We start from the raw sequence: 14297 nt of genomic DNA, 5'->3' as shown, positions 1-14297 counted from the left end.
TAGACCACGCCCCCGTCAATCCGGGCCCTGCTTGTGCTGGGCCACGCCCCTTAAGAATCAGACCACGCCCTTGTAGTCAGGCCACGCCCCTTCAGCCAGGCCACGCCCTTCTGGCGTCAGGCCTCTCCCCACGTTGCTGTTTGGCCACGCCCCCACTCGAACCCCCTCCGCCCTGCTGTCAGGCCCCGTCCCTCCCCCTTAGGCCCCGCCCCGCTATCAGGCCCCGCTCCTCACTGACAAGCCCCTCCCCCTCTGGCGATTGGCCCCCTCCTTCCCCTGGTGCGCATGCGCGGGCCGGAAGTGGCTCGTGAACAGTGCCGGGGCGGAAGCGGCGGACGCCGCGCAGAGGTAAGGCCTGCGGGGGGGGGGGGGGGGGGGGGGGGAGGCGGCGTGGGTTGTCTTGGAAACGGCTCCGTCCCGGTGCGACCCTCCGGGTTCCGCGACCCTCCGGGACCGGGAACCTCGTCTCCGCGGTCTTTGCTGCTCCACCGGCCTGTCCGCCACTGCACAGAACCCCGCCTCGCCCCACGGCCCGTCAGCCCCCCCAGCCCTGAACCGCGGGCCCCTCCTGCCCCACACAGTATCAGCCCTACTTGACTCCCTTGCCCACAGCTGCCCCCCTTCCCTTGCCCCACAGCTGCCCCCCTTCTCTTGCCCCACAGCTGCCCCCCTTCTCTTGCCCCACAGCTGCCCCCCCTTCCCTTGCCCCACAGCTGCTGGATCCATGGATGGAGGGCAGGAAGGCTCTGCAGAGGGATCTGGCCAGGCTGGATCCATGGATGGAGGGCAGGAAGGGTCTGCAGAGGGATCTGGCCAGGCTGGATCCATGGATGGAGGGCAGGAAGGGTCTGCAGAGGGATCTGGCCAGGCTGGATCCATGGATGGCGGCAGGAAGGCTCTGCAGAGGGATCTGGCCAGGCTGGATCCATGGATGGAGGCAGGAAGGGTCTGCAGAGGGATCTGGCCAGGCTGGATCCATGGATGGAGGGCAGGAAGGGTCTGCAGAGGGATCTGGCCAGGCTGGATCCATGGATGGAGGGCAGGAAGGGTCTGCAGAGGGATCTGGCCAGGCTGGATCCATGAATGGAGGCAGGAAGGCTCTGCAGAGGGCTCTGACTGTTGTGGTCCTGCCAATTGTATGTTTCTCTTTGCTGCTCGTTCAGCCTTTGTGCTGTTTTTCTCCTTTCAGATTGCATGAGTGATGGAGAAGTTTGGCATGAATTTCGGAGGTGGCCCAAGTAAAAAAGATCTCCTGGAGACGATTGATTCGCAGAAGAAGCAGCTTCTTCAGTACCAGGTTCGCCTGAAGGATGTTGTCAGAGCCTACAAGAGCCTGCTCAAGGAGAAGGAAGCCTTGGAAGCCAGCTTGAAAGTATTGTCTGTGTCTCATGAGGCAGATGTTGGCTTGAGCAGCGTTCAGCCGGCGACGGTTGCCAGCTCAGGTTCTTCCTTCCCCGATGCCGCCGATGACAGGAGCTCAGTTCACAGTGAGGACAGCGCAGGGACAGCCACCAGCGCAGACACTGCTGCCAGTCTGGCCAGTACCAAGGGTGAAGTGGGACCTGAGGATGAGAAGCCCATGGCCGCTGCCTCCTCTCTGAAATCGGAAGAGACGAGTGGTTCAGAGAGTGGTGTCAGCACCGGTAGTGGGGATGTGTCACCCGCTGCGAACGAGGCGGATAGAAGAGTGCTCCAGCTGAAGACTCAGTTGGCCACCTTGACCAGTGCTCTATCAACAGTCACGCAGGAGAAATCCCGCATGGAAGCCTCCTACCAAGCAGACAAGAAGAAAATGAAGCAGGACCTGGATGATGCCATTAAGAAAGCAGAGGAGGAGATCGAGAGGTTGGAAATGGAGCTGAAATCTGTCCGGGACCAGCTAGCTGAGACCAAAGCCCGTCTGATCACGCAGCAGCACGACCGAGCCCAGGAGGAGAGCGACCACGCTGTTATGCTGCGGGAGCTGCAGAAGCTGCTCCAGAGCGAGAGGACTTTGCGCCAAGACGCAGAGCTGAAGTTGGAGGAGACCAGGGCAGCGTTGGCTGGCAGGGCCTGTATGGCCGACCGCGCAGAGGGCTACGAGCTGCGGATCAAGCAGCTGAGCCAGGAGGTGGAGGACCTGAAGAGACAGCTGCAAGCTGTTCAGGAGGAGAGCAACAAGTCAGACCCTCGGATCCAGGATCTGCAGGAGGAGATAACCAGCCTCAAGAACCATTTCCAAGCACAGCTGCTGCAGGAGATGAAGAAGGTAATTCCTTCTCTGGGTCTTGTGGGATGGATTGTCAGGGTTTGAGGCTAGAGGAGCACAAATTCTCTTCCCAGTCCTGCAGAGTCCAGGAAGATTGGGATAAATAAGGGTATCGTGTCTTAGATGGGATTATATTCCCCAAGACAAATAAAAGCTATGTGTGACACAGCGTGTAAGTCATTGCTCAGGGGTGGTGACCATTGGATTTAGGAGAAGTCTTGGAGGTGACTCCATGGTCACCATCCTCCACAGTGTCCCTGAATATTTTCCCACCTGGTATGACAGTGGCTTGGGAGGAAAGACCCTTCCTCTGAGCGAGGTCTTCTCTCTGTGAGGTGTGTGAGTGCAACGCAAGCTGCAATTATAGGAGCTCTCAAAAAGGGAATACATTCTAATTGACCTGATGAAGCTCAGAGTGCTCCAGGAGAAAGGCCTGTGTGCACACAGGAAAGCAAAAAGCTAGAAGGGGGATGTGGTGGAAAAGGGGAACTGGTTGATGAGAAGCTCGACATGAGCCGGCAACATGCACTTGCAGCCCAGAAGGCCAACTGTGTCCTGGGCTGCATCCAAAGCAGCGTGGCCAGCAGGGAGGGAGGGGATTCTGCTCCTCTGCTCCTCTCTGGAGAAACCTCATTTGGAGGATTGTGTCCAGTTCGGGAATCCTCAACAGAAGAAGGAGATGGAGCTGTTGGAACGGGTACAGAGGAGGCTACAAGGATGCTGCGAGGGCTGGAGCACCTCCCGTCCGAGGACAGGCTGAGAGTTGGGGTTGTTCAGCCTGGAGAAGGCTCTGAGAAGACCTTATAGTGACCTTCCAGTGTTTGAAGGGGCTCCAAGAAAGCTGGAGGGGGACTGTTCACAAAGGCTTGGAGTGATAGGACGAGGGGCAGTGGGTATAAACTGGAGAGTGGCAGAGTTAGACTGGACATAAGGAGGAATTTCTGCACAATGAGAGTGGTGAGACCCTGGAACAGGTTGCCTGGGGAAGCGGCGATTGCCCCATCCCTGGAGGTGTTCCAGGCCAGGTTGGATGGGCCTTGGAGCCCCTGATCCAGTGGGAGGTGTTCCTGCCCATGGCAGGGGGGTAGAACTGGATTATCTTTAAGGTCTCTTCCGACCCAAACTATTCTATGATTCATTTAACTCTGCGGGTTGTGGGGTAATGTGCTCGTAGTTGGCATCAGGGGGTTGGCACCAACTAAAGCCACAGCTGGAAATGCTCTGGAACGGGATCTTCCTCCTCTCCTTGCAGTCTTCTTTCTAACCCGAAGCATCAGGCTGATTTAGTGCACTTCTCCTCTTTTTTGGAAGTGATCTCTTAGGATTTCTCTCTGACAGAGGCAGAGGTGACCTGACAATGCGTGTGTTTTAATCCACAGCGGTGAACTCTCAAGCGCTGCCGTCATCCAGAGCGATTGAGAGGCAGCTGGATCTCAGTTGTTGCAAAAGCCGTGAGCACCGTGTGCTTGCTGTAGCTGCTCAGAAACCACTGAATGATGTCAGTGCAACAAAGCGTTTCAGTAAATTGGAGTTAAGATGTAGCTTGAGAGCTTTAAAACAAGCTACAAAGCTTTGTGATATGTGTTTGCTGCTTCCCACCATCAGCACTCCTACAGTAGCACGGATAATGCTGCTAGGAGGAACTCTGCGGAGCAGGGAACAGCAGAAATACTTCAAGTTTATTCTATCCCCAAATAAATATCCAACAGGGCAAGCCAGTGTGGTGGCTTGTGGAGGATTCTAGGGGTAAGGATGGCCTTGCATGTGTTTGGAGTTCAGCAGAATTAAACACCCTCTGTAAGCGCTGACCTCCTGCCCAGAGCGTTAAGGTGACCTAGGAAGGCAAACAGCATCCTGATCTAGTGGGATGTACTGGAAGGTTGCTACAAGATCTTCTGAGAGCCTTCTCTTCTCCAGGCTGAAGAAGACAAACTCTCTTATCCCGGTTCTTTAGTCTGGAGAAGAGGAGGCTCAGGAGAGACCTTGTCACTCTCTGCAGCTTCCAGAAAGGAATTGGAGCCAGGCAGGGATCAGGCTTTACTCACCAGGGCTGGAGCTAGGTGATCTTTAAGGTCCCTTCCAACCCAAACTATTCTATGATTCTATTCTTGGATCAGCCACAGGGTGGCCAGCAGGACCAGGGCAGGGATCATCATTCCTCTGGACTCGGCACTGGGGAGGTTGCACCTCGAATCTTGGATTCAGTTCTGGGCACCTCACTCCAAGAAAGACCTTGAGGGGCTGGAGCACATCCGGAAAGGGGAACGGAGCTGGGGAAGGGGCTGGAGCCCAGGAGTTCTGGGAGCAGCTGAGGGACCTGGGGTTAGAATCATAGAATAGTTTGGGTTGGAAGGGACCTTAAAGATCATCCAGTTCCAACGCCCTGCCATGGGCAGGGACACCTCCCACTGGATCAGGCTGCCCAAGGCCCATCCAACCTGGCCTTGAACACCTCCAGGGATGGGGCAGCCACGACTTCTCTGAGCAAACTTTTCCAGTGCCTCACCACTCTCATGGTGAAGAAATTCTTCCTAATGTCTGGCCTAAATCTTTTCCTCCCCAGTTAATCCCCATTGCCCCTCGTCCTATCACCACAAGCCTTTGTGGACAGCCCCTCTCCAGCTTTCCTGGAGCCTCTTTCAGGTACTGGAAGGTTGCTACAAGATCTTCTCAGAGCCTTCTCTTCTCCAGGCTGAAGAAGACAAACTCTCTTATCCCGGTTCTTTAGTCTGGAGAAGAGGAGGCTCAGGAGAGACCTTGTCACTCTCTGCAGCTTCCAGAAAGGAATTGGAGCCAGGCAGGGATCAGGCTTTACTCACCAGGGTTGGAGCTAGGTGATCTTTAAGGTCCCTTCCAACCCAAACTATTCTATGATTCTATTCTTGGATCAGCCACAGGATGGCCAGCAGGACCAGGGCAGGGATCATCATTCCTCTGGACTCGGCACTGGGGAGGTTGCACCTCGAATCTTGGATTCAGTTCTGGGCACCTCACTCCAAGAAAGACCTTGAGGGGCTGGAGCACATCCGGAAAGGGGAACGGAGCTGGGGAAGGGGCAGGAGCCCAGAGGTTCTGGGAGCAGCTGAGGGACCTGGGGTTAGAATCATAGAATAGTTTGGGTTGGAAGGGACCTTAAAGATCATCCAGCTCCAACCCCCTGCCATGGGCAGGGACACCTCCCACTGGATCAGGCTGCCCAAGGCCCATCCAAGCTGGCCTGGAACACCTCCAGGGATGGGGCAGCCACGACTTCTCTGAGCAAACTGTTCCAGTGCCTCACCACTCTCATGGTGAAGAAATTCTTCCTAATGTCTGGCCTAAATCTTTTCCTCCCCAGTTAATCCCCATTGCCCCTCGTCCTATCACCACAAGCCTTTGTGGACAGCCCCTCTCCAGCTTTCTGGTAGCCCTTTCAGGTATTGGAAGGTTGCTACAAGATCTTCTCAGAGCCTTCTCTTCTCCAGGCTGAACAAGACAAACTCTCTTATCCCGGTTCTTTAGTCTGGAGAAGAGGAGGCTCAGGGGAGACCTTGTCACTCTCTGCAGCTTCCAGAAAGGAATTGGAGTCAGGCAGGGATCAGGCTTTACTCGCCAGGAACAAGGGATGGGGCAAGAGAAAATGGCCTCAAGTTGCACCAGGGGAGGTTTAGATTGGATATTGGGAAAAATATCTGTATTGAAATTGTGGTGAAGCACTGGCGGAGACTGCCCAGAGCAGTGGTGGAGTCTTCACCCCTGGAAGTGTTCAAAATATGTGTAGACCTGGCACTTTGGGCCATGGTTTAGTTGGCACAGTGGGGTTGGGCTGACAGTTGGACTCGATGAGCTTGGAGGTCTTTTCCAACCCAAGCAATTCCATCATTCTGTAATTCAAACCCTCGCATCTCTCTCTGTTCTCAGACCACACAGGCAGAGGAGCAGCTCCGCCAGCACGCCCAGATGGAGGAGCGGCGCGTGGCCGACTTGGAGGGCCAAGTCTCCGAAGTGTCAGAACTTCTTGGCACGTATGAAAAAGCCAAGCAGAAAGACCAAGCGATCATTCAGAAGCTAAAGGACCGCATCGCACAACTGGACCTAGAGAACAAAACCCTGGCCATCGCTGCATCCAGCCGATCCCCTCTTGATGTTCACATCGAAGAAGCCAATCTTGATGTTAACGTTCTGAAAGATAAAATGGAGAAGCTGAAGAAACTCTTGCAGGCAGCAGCCAAGAAGAGCCAACCCACTCTGGACATCGAGAAGCTGTGCGAGCTGGAGCTGCCGAAAAACACTGAGACCGGGGATGGGGAGAAGGCCACTGCTTTGTACTATCAGCAGGAGCTGAAGCAGCTGAAGGAAGAGTTTGAAAGGTACAAGATGAGGGCGCAAGTGGTCCTCAAGAACAAGTCAGCCAAAGATGGCAATCTGGCTAAAGAACTAGAGGAAGCTCAGGAGCAGCTGGCTGACCTGAAGGAGAAATACATCGTGCTCCAGGTCTCCTCTGATGAAATGGAGAAGCAGCACCAGCATGACATGGAAGCCAAGAAGCAAGAGTTGTCCCAGCTGCAGCAAATCCATAGGCAGGAATTAGAACGATGCCAGTTAGAGTACAGAGAACGGGCTCTGAAGCTGGAGGAGGAGATGCACAAGCAGCGGGACCGCGCACTGGCTGTGCTGGCGGAAAAGGACCAAGAGCTGGAGCAGCTGAGATCTGTCGCGTTTCCTCATGGGGTCCAAGGATCCAAAAACTACCTGGCATCAGGGACTGACGGTACTGGCCGTGACTCACTAGGTAATGATGCCTCCGAGATTCTCCCCCAGGCTCTTCATCTCTCCACCAGCGGTGAGCCCACCTTCTTCTTGTACGCAGAGCAGCTGGCTCGCAAAGAAGTAGAAATTGTCGCCCTGAGGAAGCAGAAGCACAAGCTGGAAATGCAATTACATCAACTTCGGGAGAAAGTCTTGGCTGAGGAGGAGAAGCACCGGGAAGAGGTATCCACTCTGCAAAGTGAAATTGAGAAGAACTTCAGAGACAAGAGCAGAGAGGGAGCCAACCTGGAGTACCTCAAGAACATTGTCTATCGGTTTCTGACACTGCCAGACTCTCTCGGCCGCCAGCAGACTCTCACTGCCATCTTGACTATTCTGCATTTCAGCCCAGAAGAAAAACAAACTATTGCCAAACAGTCAGCTTCCAGCAGCTGGTGGCTTTCTGGGAAGAGATGAGATGGTAACTTCTACTCCTGACTGCTTTTGCACGGTAACACACTTCCGATTATTAACTAAGACCACTTCACTGTGGTGTCACCTCTCTGCAACCATGCGATGGAGCGGGGACCCTTCGGCAAAGAATTGGGCTTAAACCAGTGCTCTTGGCATTAAATTAAAGCAGAATTGTGCCAACTGTTCCAATAGGGTCACAGTGCTCTCTGGTGTGAGGATTCACTCTGAGTCAGAACTTGATTTAAAACAAAAAGATGAAGACACTGATGCTTTTTAAACACAATTTTTAACATCATCTCTCCCTGTCAGGGTGAGGAGCTCCGTTGGAGTGAAATTTGCTTGTTCAAACACCAGGCAGGCTCGTGACTCCAAAGATGTAAAGGTGAGGGGGAAGCATTTAGCACAGTGCTAAAATAACATAAGACAAAGAGCTCAAAGCCTGCGAGAAGGATGAGTCTTAACCACCAGCATCGTCCAAATGTGGAAAATCTTGAGCTGTTCCTCTAAAATTCTTTCTTTTTTACTTAGAGCCAAATTTATCCCAAGGGATCCAGCAGCTCCTTGCAGCGTTGAGGCTCATCTGATGGCAGAGCTTGTTACCGTGTGCTCTGACCAGGGGTTCTCTCTGCAGTTACCGGTGTCTCCCAGGAAGGAAATCCTCAAGATTTACTGGCAGCGGTGCAAGCGGCGGTTCCCCAGCAGCGTCAAACTAGCACGTGCTGTGTCCCAGTTCTTTTAGAGTGGATATCAGAGCATTCTGACCTTGCTTGGGATGGGAACCAGGGTGTTGCAGGCTGAGGGAAGGCTGAAATAGGCACATGGAGCCTTCAAGGAATCATTTTCTGAGTGTTTGGGAGCTTGGCGGAAGTTTGAGATGCTCCATAGTGTTGGTTTGGGGAGCAATGCCTTTTCCTGCTGGAATAGCAGCAGCGAGGGATGGATGGGAATAACTCTGGGGCAACATAACCCAGTTACTGGGCTTGCGGTGAGCGTCACGAGAGGATGAAGGTCTGGCCTGTGGCTGTGTAGACCTTCGAGCTCCCGCATAACTTCCTTGCAAACTGGTGAGTGTGGCAGGAAGGAAGCCAAACATTTTGAACCACAGCTTCCCACTGGTGTCCCTGCTGTTCGCAGTTGTGCTCCAGATCTGCGGGCTCCTGGCTCGGTGGGAAGGTGGCCAGAATCTGTATTTCATGAGCAGTTGTGAGACTGAAAGCGGAGCGAAGGTTTGAAATAGGAGAGGACTGTGTGGAGGGTCAGGACCTCGGGAGCTGCGACTATGAGCATGACACGCTTGGTGTAAGACCGATGCTGGCGTGAGCAAATGCTCCCCTCTCCGTGTAGGAACCTCACTTTCTTTTTGTTGTTTGAAGTCTGTGCTCAGGTGCCTTGAGAGCCGGTGGACTGGAAAAGGAGAATGCGCTGTTTCACCCTCAAAGCTTGTGTTTTTGCTGCTCGGAAGGTTGTGTTTACCCTGTTGCCTTTCCATTGCCTTCCATCTCTCCCATGCAAGGCTGGTGGTTGAGTCAAGGGAAGCATCCACCTGGCTGAAGGGAGGACCAACTGGATCCCTGGGGGTCTCCCCACCTGATTTCTTGAGTGCTGGGGTCACTGGAAGTCACCCACCAGTCTCCCAGTCTCCAGGGATTGGCACCCAGGGGTGCAGCATCCCTCCCTGCACAGCCACTGCCGGGGATGCTGCCCTGGCATGGGACTTGGCTCTGAAAAGCAACTCAAGGGAAGCAGCAAGTAGCAGGACAGGCTCACCAGTCCGCCTCGGTTCTGTCTGGTCCATGTAGCAATGCAACATCGCACGAGGGCTGCAGGTTCTGCAGGTGGGAGAGGTTTAGTGGGTCAACGGGATGGGTTTTTGTATCCAAACCAGCATCTGCTGCAGGGAACTGCTCCTGAGGTCTGGAGCAGCGCCTCGATTCTCTCTGTAATCGCAGTTACGCAGGGTCACAGAGAAAAATGAGCATCCCAGCTATTGTGTGTCCAGTGCTACCTGTTGGCTTGAGGTTATTTGAAATGAGAAGGAGTGTCTCTGTGAGGTGGGAAGAGCTGGAAAAGCACCCATCAGGAAGTGTTCGAGCTGATATTTAAATGATCATTATTCTCTTAAAACCAGGGAGGGATGTTTTGCTTCCGGAGATGCTGGGTGGCTGCCTACAGCCCTGGAAACTGGTTTCTCCTGACTGAAACTTCTCGAGGTTTCTCAGCTGTGGAGCCAAATCCTCATTTGAGTTTTGGTTTCCTGCCCCTGCTTTGTTTTTAATAAAAACTTGGCTACTAAAACATGACTTCCCAGTCCTGAAGTGCAGGGAATGTGTTTGTAAACAGGGACATTAAGCCCTGTTGAGAGAAGCCATGGGGTTGCTCAGAGTCCTGGAGCTGAGCTGATTCAGCAGCTCTTGGCGCCGGGCTGCCGCAACACTCACACCGGCTCAGCCGGGTGGATGAGCTCCAACTGCTCCAACAGGCTCAGAGCGGGATATGTGCTTCTCGCTCCAGAGTCTTTTCCCTTCTCAGTGTTGTGCCAGCTGTCCTTGTCCCACCGACGACTGAGTTCCCTCGAATCCACTCCATAAATCCCACCTTTCTGAAGGTAAAGGCGGCGTTTCGGTTAACGCAACCCTTGGTGCCAATTTCTCCTCCAAAACTCCTCAGGGAAAACATCTCTCAGGCAGAACCGGTGCCTGATGGACATCCAGGGAGGGGATAACAAACTCCCCAGTTCCCCATGCTGGTGTGGACGTCACCGCTGTGCAGAGCCCGGGCTGAGAGAAGTGATGGTTGTTCCATGTGCTGATCTGATGGAAGCAACTGGATGGAAATGGTTACACAGAGTGTTTTATAGAATAGTTTGGGTTGGAAGGGACCTTAAAGATCATCCAGTTCCAACCCCCCTGCCACGGGCAGGGACACCTCCCACTGGCTCAGGCTGCCCAAGGCCCATCTCAACCTGGCCTTGAATATTTCCAGGGATGGTGCATCCTTGTGTTTGGTCCTGGGCTCCTTGGTTTGAAGGAATCGTTAGTGACAGGAGTGTTGGCTCTGCCAAGAAGAGCCTGGTCTCTGGTCCCGATTTGGTGAGCCCGAATCAAGTGGTGCGTCTGAAACAGCAGGGATTGCTCCAATTCTGACCTTGCAGGAGTGAGAGCCATTCCCATAATGCTGAGGGTGGTGATGCTTCCTCCTGCTTTGCTGCACAGGCTGAGAGGGGATCCCTTTTCTCCCTCTGCTTTGTGATTCTTCAGAAGAGCCTCTGCCTGGAGAACAGAGCAACCCAGAAGAAATCCCTGGTGGTGGTGAGGTCTGTGTTTGGCAGAAGCAGCAGGACCCTCAGCTCCATGCCCTGGGAGTGCTGCGAGATTCCCATTCCCCACCCTCAAGCCTGCGTTCCTCTTGTGCTCCTGGGCAGGAAAAGCCACCAGTGAAGCTGGAGAAAGCCAGACTAAGCGAAGCTGGAGCGGTCCAGGCCAGCTGGGAGGTGATGGTGAGGAGGGGAACAAAGTGGGGTCCAGCTGGGACCATCCGGAACCACTACTCGGTGAGCAGCAGGGTTCAAGGAGCATTTCCTCACCTGATGGAGGGGAAAAAGGGACAGCTACGCTGGAGGCAGCTGTGGAGAACGTCTCCAGGAGCTGCCAAAGCACGATTCCCCTGCGCTGCAGTCAGCCTGTGCGCCTCTCCCAGTGCAATTCCTCTCTCTGTCCCCCTCCAGCCCCTCTCCCCACCCCTCCATCCCTCCGACCTTCCCTCGCATCCCTCCTCCTTTCCTCTCCTCACTCAGCCAATTCCCTTGAAATAAAAGTACAAAACCCTGCTGGAAGCCAAACTCTTCCTCGTCGTTCGGTGCCCTGGGGTGTAAGTGGTCTGTGGGTCGGTGGGCGGTGTGTGCTTTTCAGCTCTTTTTCTCCCTCAACACGCTGCCACCACTGCAAAGCTTGGCGCTGCCACACTGTGCCGGATGGCAGAGCCTCATGCCACGCGTGGTGTTGGCTCTGCCAGAGCCCGCGCAGCCTGGCTGCAGGCTTCTCCTTCTCTGATCTTGCAAAAACTTGTGTTGGAATGCGTAAACTCTTTTTTTGCTTGTGGCTTTGACCTGTTCTTGCTGTCGGATCATTGGCGAGCATCAGCGTCGCCCGAGGTGGGCACAGCACCACAGCAGGGTGTGGAACTCCTGCCTCTGCCGCAGGGATGGGTTTGTGTGAGGAACAGAGGCGTGGTGTTTGATTGCAAAGAAAATGCAGCAGCGAGAAGGCTGTATTTCCTGGGATTCAGTGATTCAGTGATTCTATCCACTTGCTTGAATGGGAAATATTTCACAGCGGGGTGGTTGTTGCTGGGTCCTGGGCATGGCTTGGCCCTAGGGGTGTTTGCTGCTTTATCAACACACTCTTCATTTCACAACTATCCGAAAGTTATCAAAGAAGTCCTTGATTTCCTCAGGTCCCTGTGGATGCCAATGCTTCCTTCCAGCACTTCCAGTCCTGTTTCTCTGCCTGCAGCGATGAAGTGTTTCTCTGCTCTACATCCCAATTGTGAGTCGAGCCCTGCTGTGAGCTCAGTCTTGATACAAGCTCGATCCTGCTGGGAGCTGAGCCCTATTGTACGCTCAATCCTGCTGGGACCTGAGCCGTATTGTACGCTCCGTCCTGCTGGGAGCTGAGCCCTATTGTACGCTCCATCCTGCTGGGAGCTGAGCCCTATTGTACGCTCGGTCCTGCTGGGAGCTGAGCCCTATTGTACGCTCGGTCCTGCTCTGAGTTGAGCCCTATTGTACGCTCGGTCCTGCTGGGAGCTGAGTCCTATTGTACGCTCGGTCCTGCTGGGAGCTGAGCCCTATTGTACGCTCCATCCTGCTGGGAGCTGAGCCCTATTGTACGCTCCATCCTGCTGGGAGCTGAGCCCCACTACAACCTGAGTCCTGTTCTGAGCTGAGCCCTGCTGCGAGCTGAGCCCTGTTGTGAACCAAGCCCTGCTGCCAGCTCAGCCTTCCTGCGAGCTCAGCCCTGCTGCGAGTTGAGCCATACTGCGAGCTGAGCCCTGCTGTGAGATCAGCCCTGATGTAAGATCAGCACTGATGCGAGATCAGCCCTGCTACGAGCTCGGTCCTGCTGCGAGTCCAGTCTTGCCGTGAGCTCAGCCCTGCTGTGCGCTTGGTCCAGTCCTACTGCGAGCTGAGCCCATCCCTACTGCAAGTTGAGCCATATTGTGAACTGAGCCTTGCTGAGAGCTCATCCTTGCTGTGAGCTCATCCTTGCTGCGAGCTCAGCCTTACTGTGAGCTCAGCTTTGCTGCAAGCTCAGCCTTACTGCGAGCTCAGCCTTGCTGCAAGCTCAGCCTTACTGCGAGCTCAGCCTTGCTGCGAGCTCAGCCCTACTGCGAGCTCAGCCTTGCTGCAAGCTCATCCATACTGTGAGCTCAGCCTTGCTGCGAGCTCAGCCTTGCTGTGAGCTCAGCCTTGCTGCAAGCTCATCCAATACTGCGAGCTCAGCCTTGCTGCCAGCTCAGCCCTGCTGCGAGCTCAGCCTTGCTGCGAGCTCAGCCTTGCTGCAAGCTCAGCCTTACTGCGAGCTCAGCCTTGCTGCGAGCTCAGCCTTACTGCGAGCTCAGCCCTGCTGCAAGCTCAGCCTTACTGCGAGCTCAGCCTTGCTGCGAGCTCAGCCTTACTGCGAGCTCAGCCCAGCTCTCCTTGAAGCCCAGCTCCACTCGGTGCCCCACAAGTGCCCTTTCTCCATGCTGGGTATGTTTTTACCAGCATTTCACGTGTGCCTACGCCGCCGTGTGCCAGCTCCTGCCAAACACAGCCCTTGATAAGCTGCAGCCCATTTCTTTGCACCATGTCTGAAGCCGGTGAGGCTGCATCGTGGCCACATCCTGCAAAGGTGGCTGCACCAAACCTTCCCGTCACTGCATCTCTCTTCATGCCTGGCTTCCCGGTGTTGACAGAGCAGCTCTCGCCTGGCATGCTGGCCTAGGCTGCGGTTGTAGCACTTGTCCAGGGCGCTGAGCTTTGGAGCTCACAATGCACAGGCTTCCTCTGCCCTGCTGACCTTTTTCACGTGCCTCAGTTTCCCCTTTCAGCAAGAAGCCTGCCTGCGCCTGCAGCAGCAGACGGGATGCCCGTCCTTGCCTGCACGTTTTGCAGCCAGGAGGTGCAGGGACGGGGCAGGGCCATGCTCCCGTCTGCACCCGCTGCATGGAGCTGCATCTCTTTCTGCTTCAGAAACTCTCATTCTGCTTCAGAAACTGTCAACCTCCGGGCTGGACAGGCGCACACTCTCCTGGGTGGAGAAGTGGTTGGATGGCCGAGCCCAGAGAGTGGTGGTCAATGGAGTTCCCTCCAGCTGGAGGCCAGTTACAAGAGGGGTTCCCCAGGGCTCGGTACTGGGTCCAGCCCTGTTCAATGTCTGTATCAATGACCTGGATGAAAGCATTGAGTGCCCCCTTAGCAAGTTTGAGGATGACACTAAGCTGGGTGGAAGCGTGGATCTGCTGGAGGGTAGGGAGACTCCAAAGGGATCGGAACAGGCTGGAAAGATGGGCTGAGACCAATGGGATGAGGTTTAACAAGGCCGAATGCCGGGTCCTGCATTTGGGGCACAACAACCCTGTGCAGTGCTACAGACTGGGGGAAGAGTGGCTGGAAAGCTGCCTGGAGGAGAAGGACCTGGGGGTGTTGGTTGACAACGACTGAAGATGAGCCAGCAGTGGCCCAGGTGGCCAAGAAGGCCAACGGCATCTTGGCTTGGATCAGAAATGGGGTCACCAGCAGGTCCAGGGAGGTGATTCCCCTCTGTACTCAGCACTGGTGAGACCGCACCTCGAGTACTGTGTTCAG

At 54.8% G+C, this 14297-nt stretch overlaps 1 protein-coding gene across 1 annotated transcript; it reads left to right on the top strand.

Moving 5' to 3' along the window:
* Nucleotides 1-281: 281 nt before the first annotated feature.
* GCC1 (GRIP and coiled-coil domain containing 1) lies at nucleotides 282-10672 on the top strand. Its single transcript, XM_054056212.1, has 3 exons — nucleotides 282-348; nucleotides 1190-2248; nucleotides 6149-10672. Exons 2-3 carry the CDS (start codon nucleotides 1202-1204, stop codon nucleotides 7451-7453), a joined length of 2352 nt encoding a protein of 783 aa, XP_053912187.1. The 5' UTR covers nucleotides 282-348; nucleotides 1190-1201; the 3' UTR covers nucleotides 7454-10672.
* The last annotated feature ends 3625 nt before the right edge of the window (nucleotides 10673-14297 follow it).

Source organism: Cuculus canorus, chromosome 1 (genome assembly GCF_017976375.1).
Source record: "Cuculus canorus isolate bCucCan1 chromosome 1, bCucCan1.pri, whole genome shotgun sequence".
NCBI classification, from domain to species: Eukaryota; Metazoa; Chordata; class Aves; order Cuculiformes; family Cuculidae; genus Cuculus; species Cuculus canorus.
This window is presented reverse-complemented; position numbering and strand designations above follow the sequence as displayed.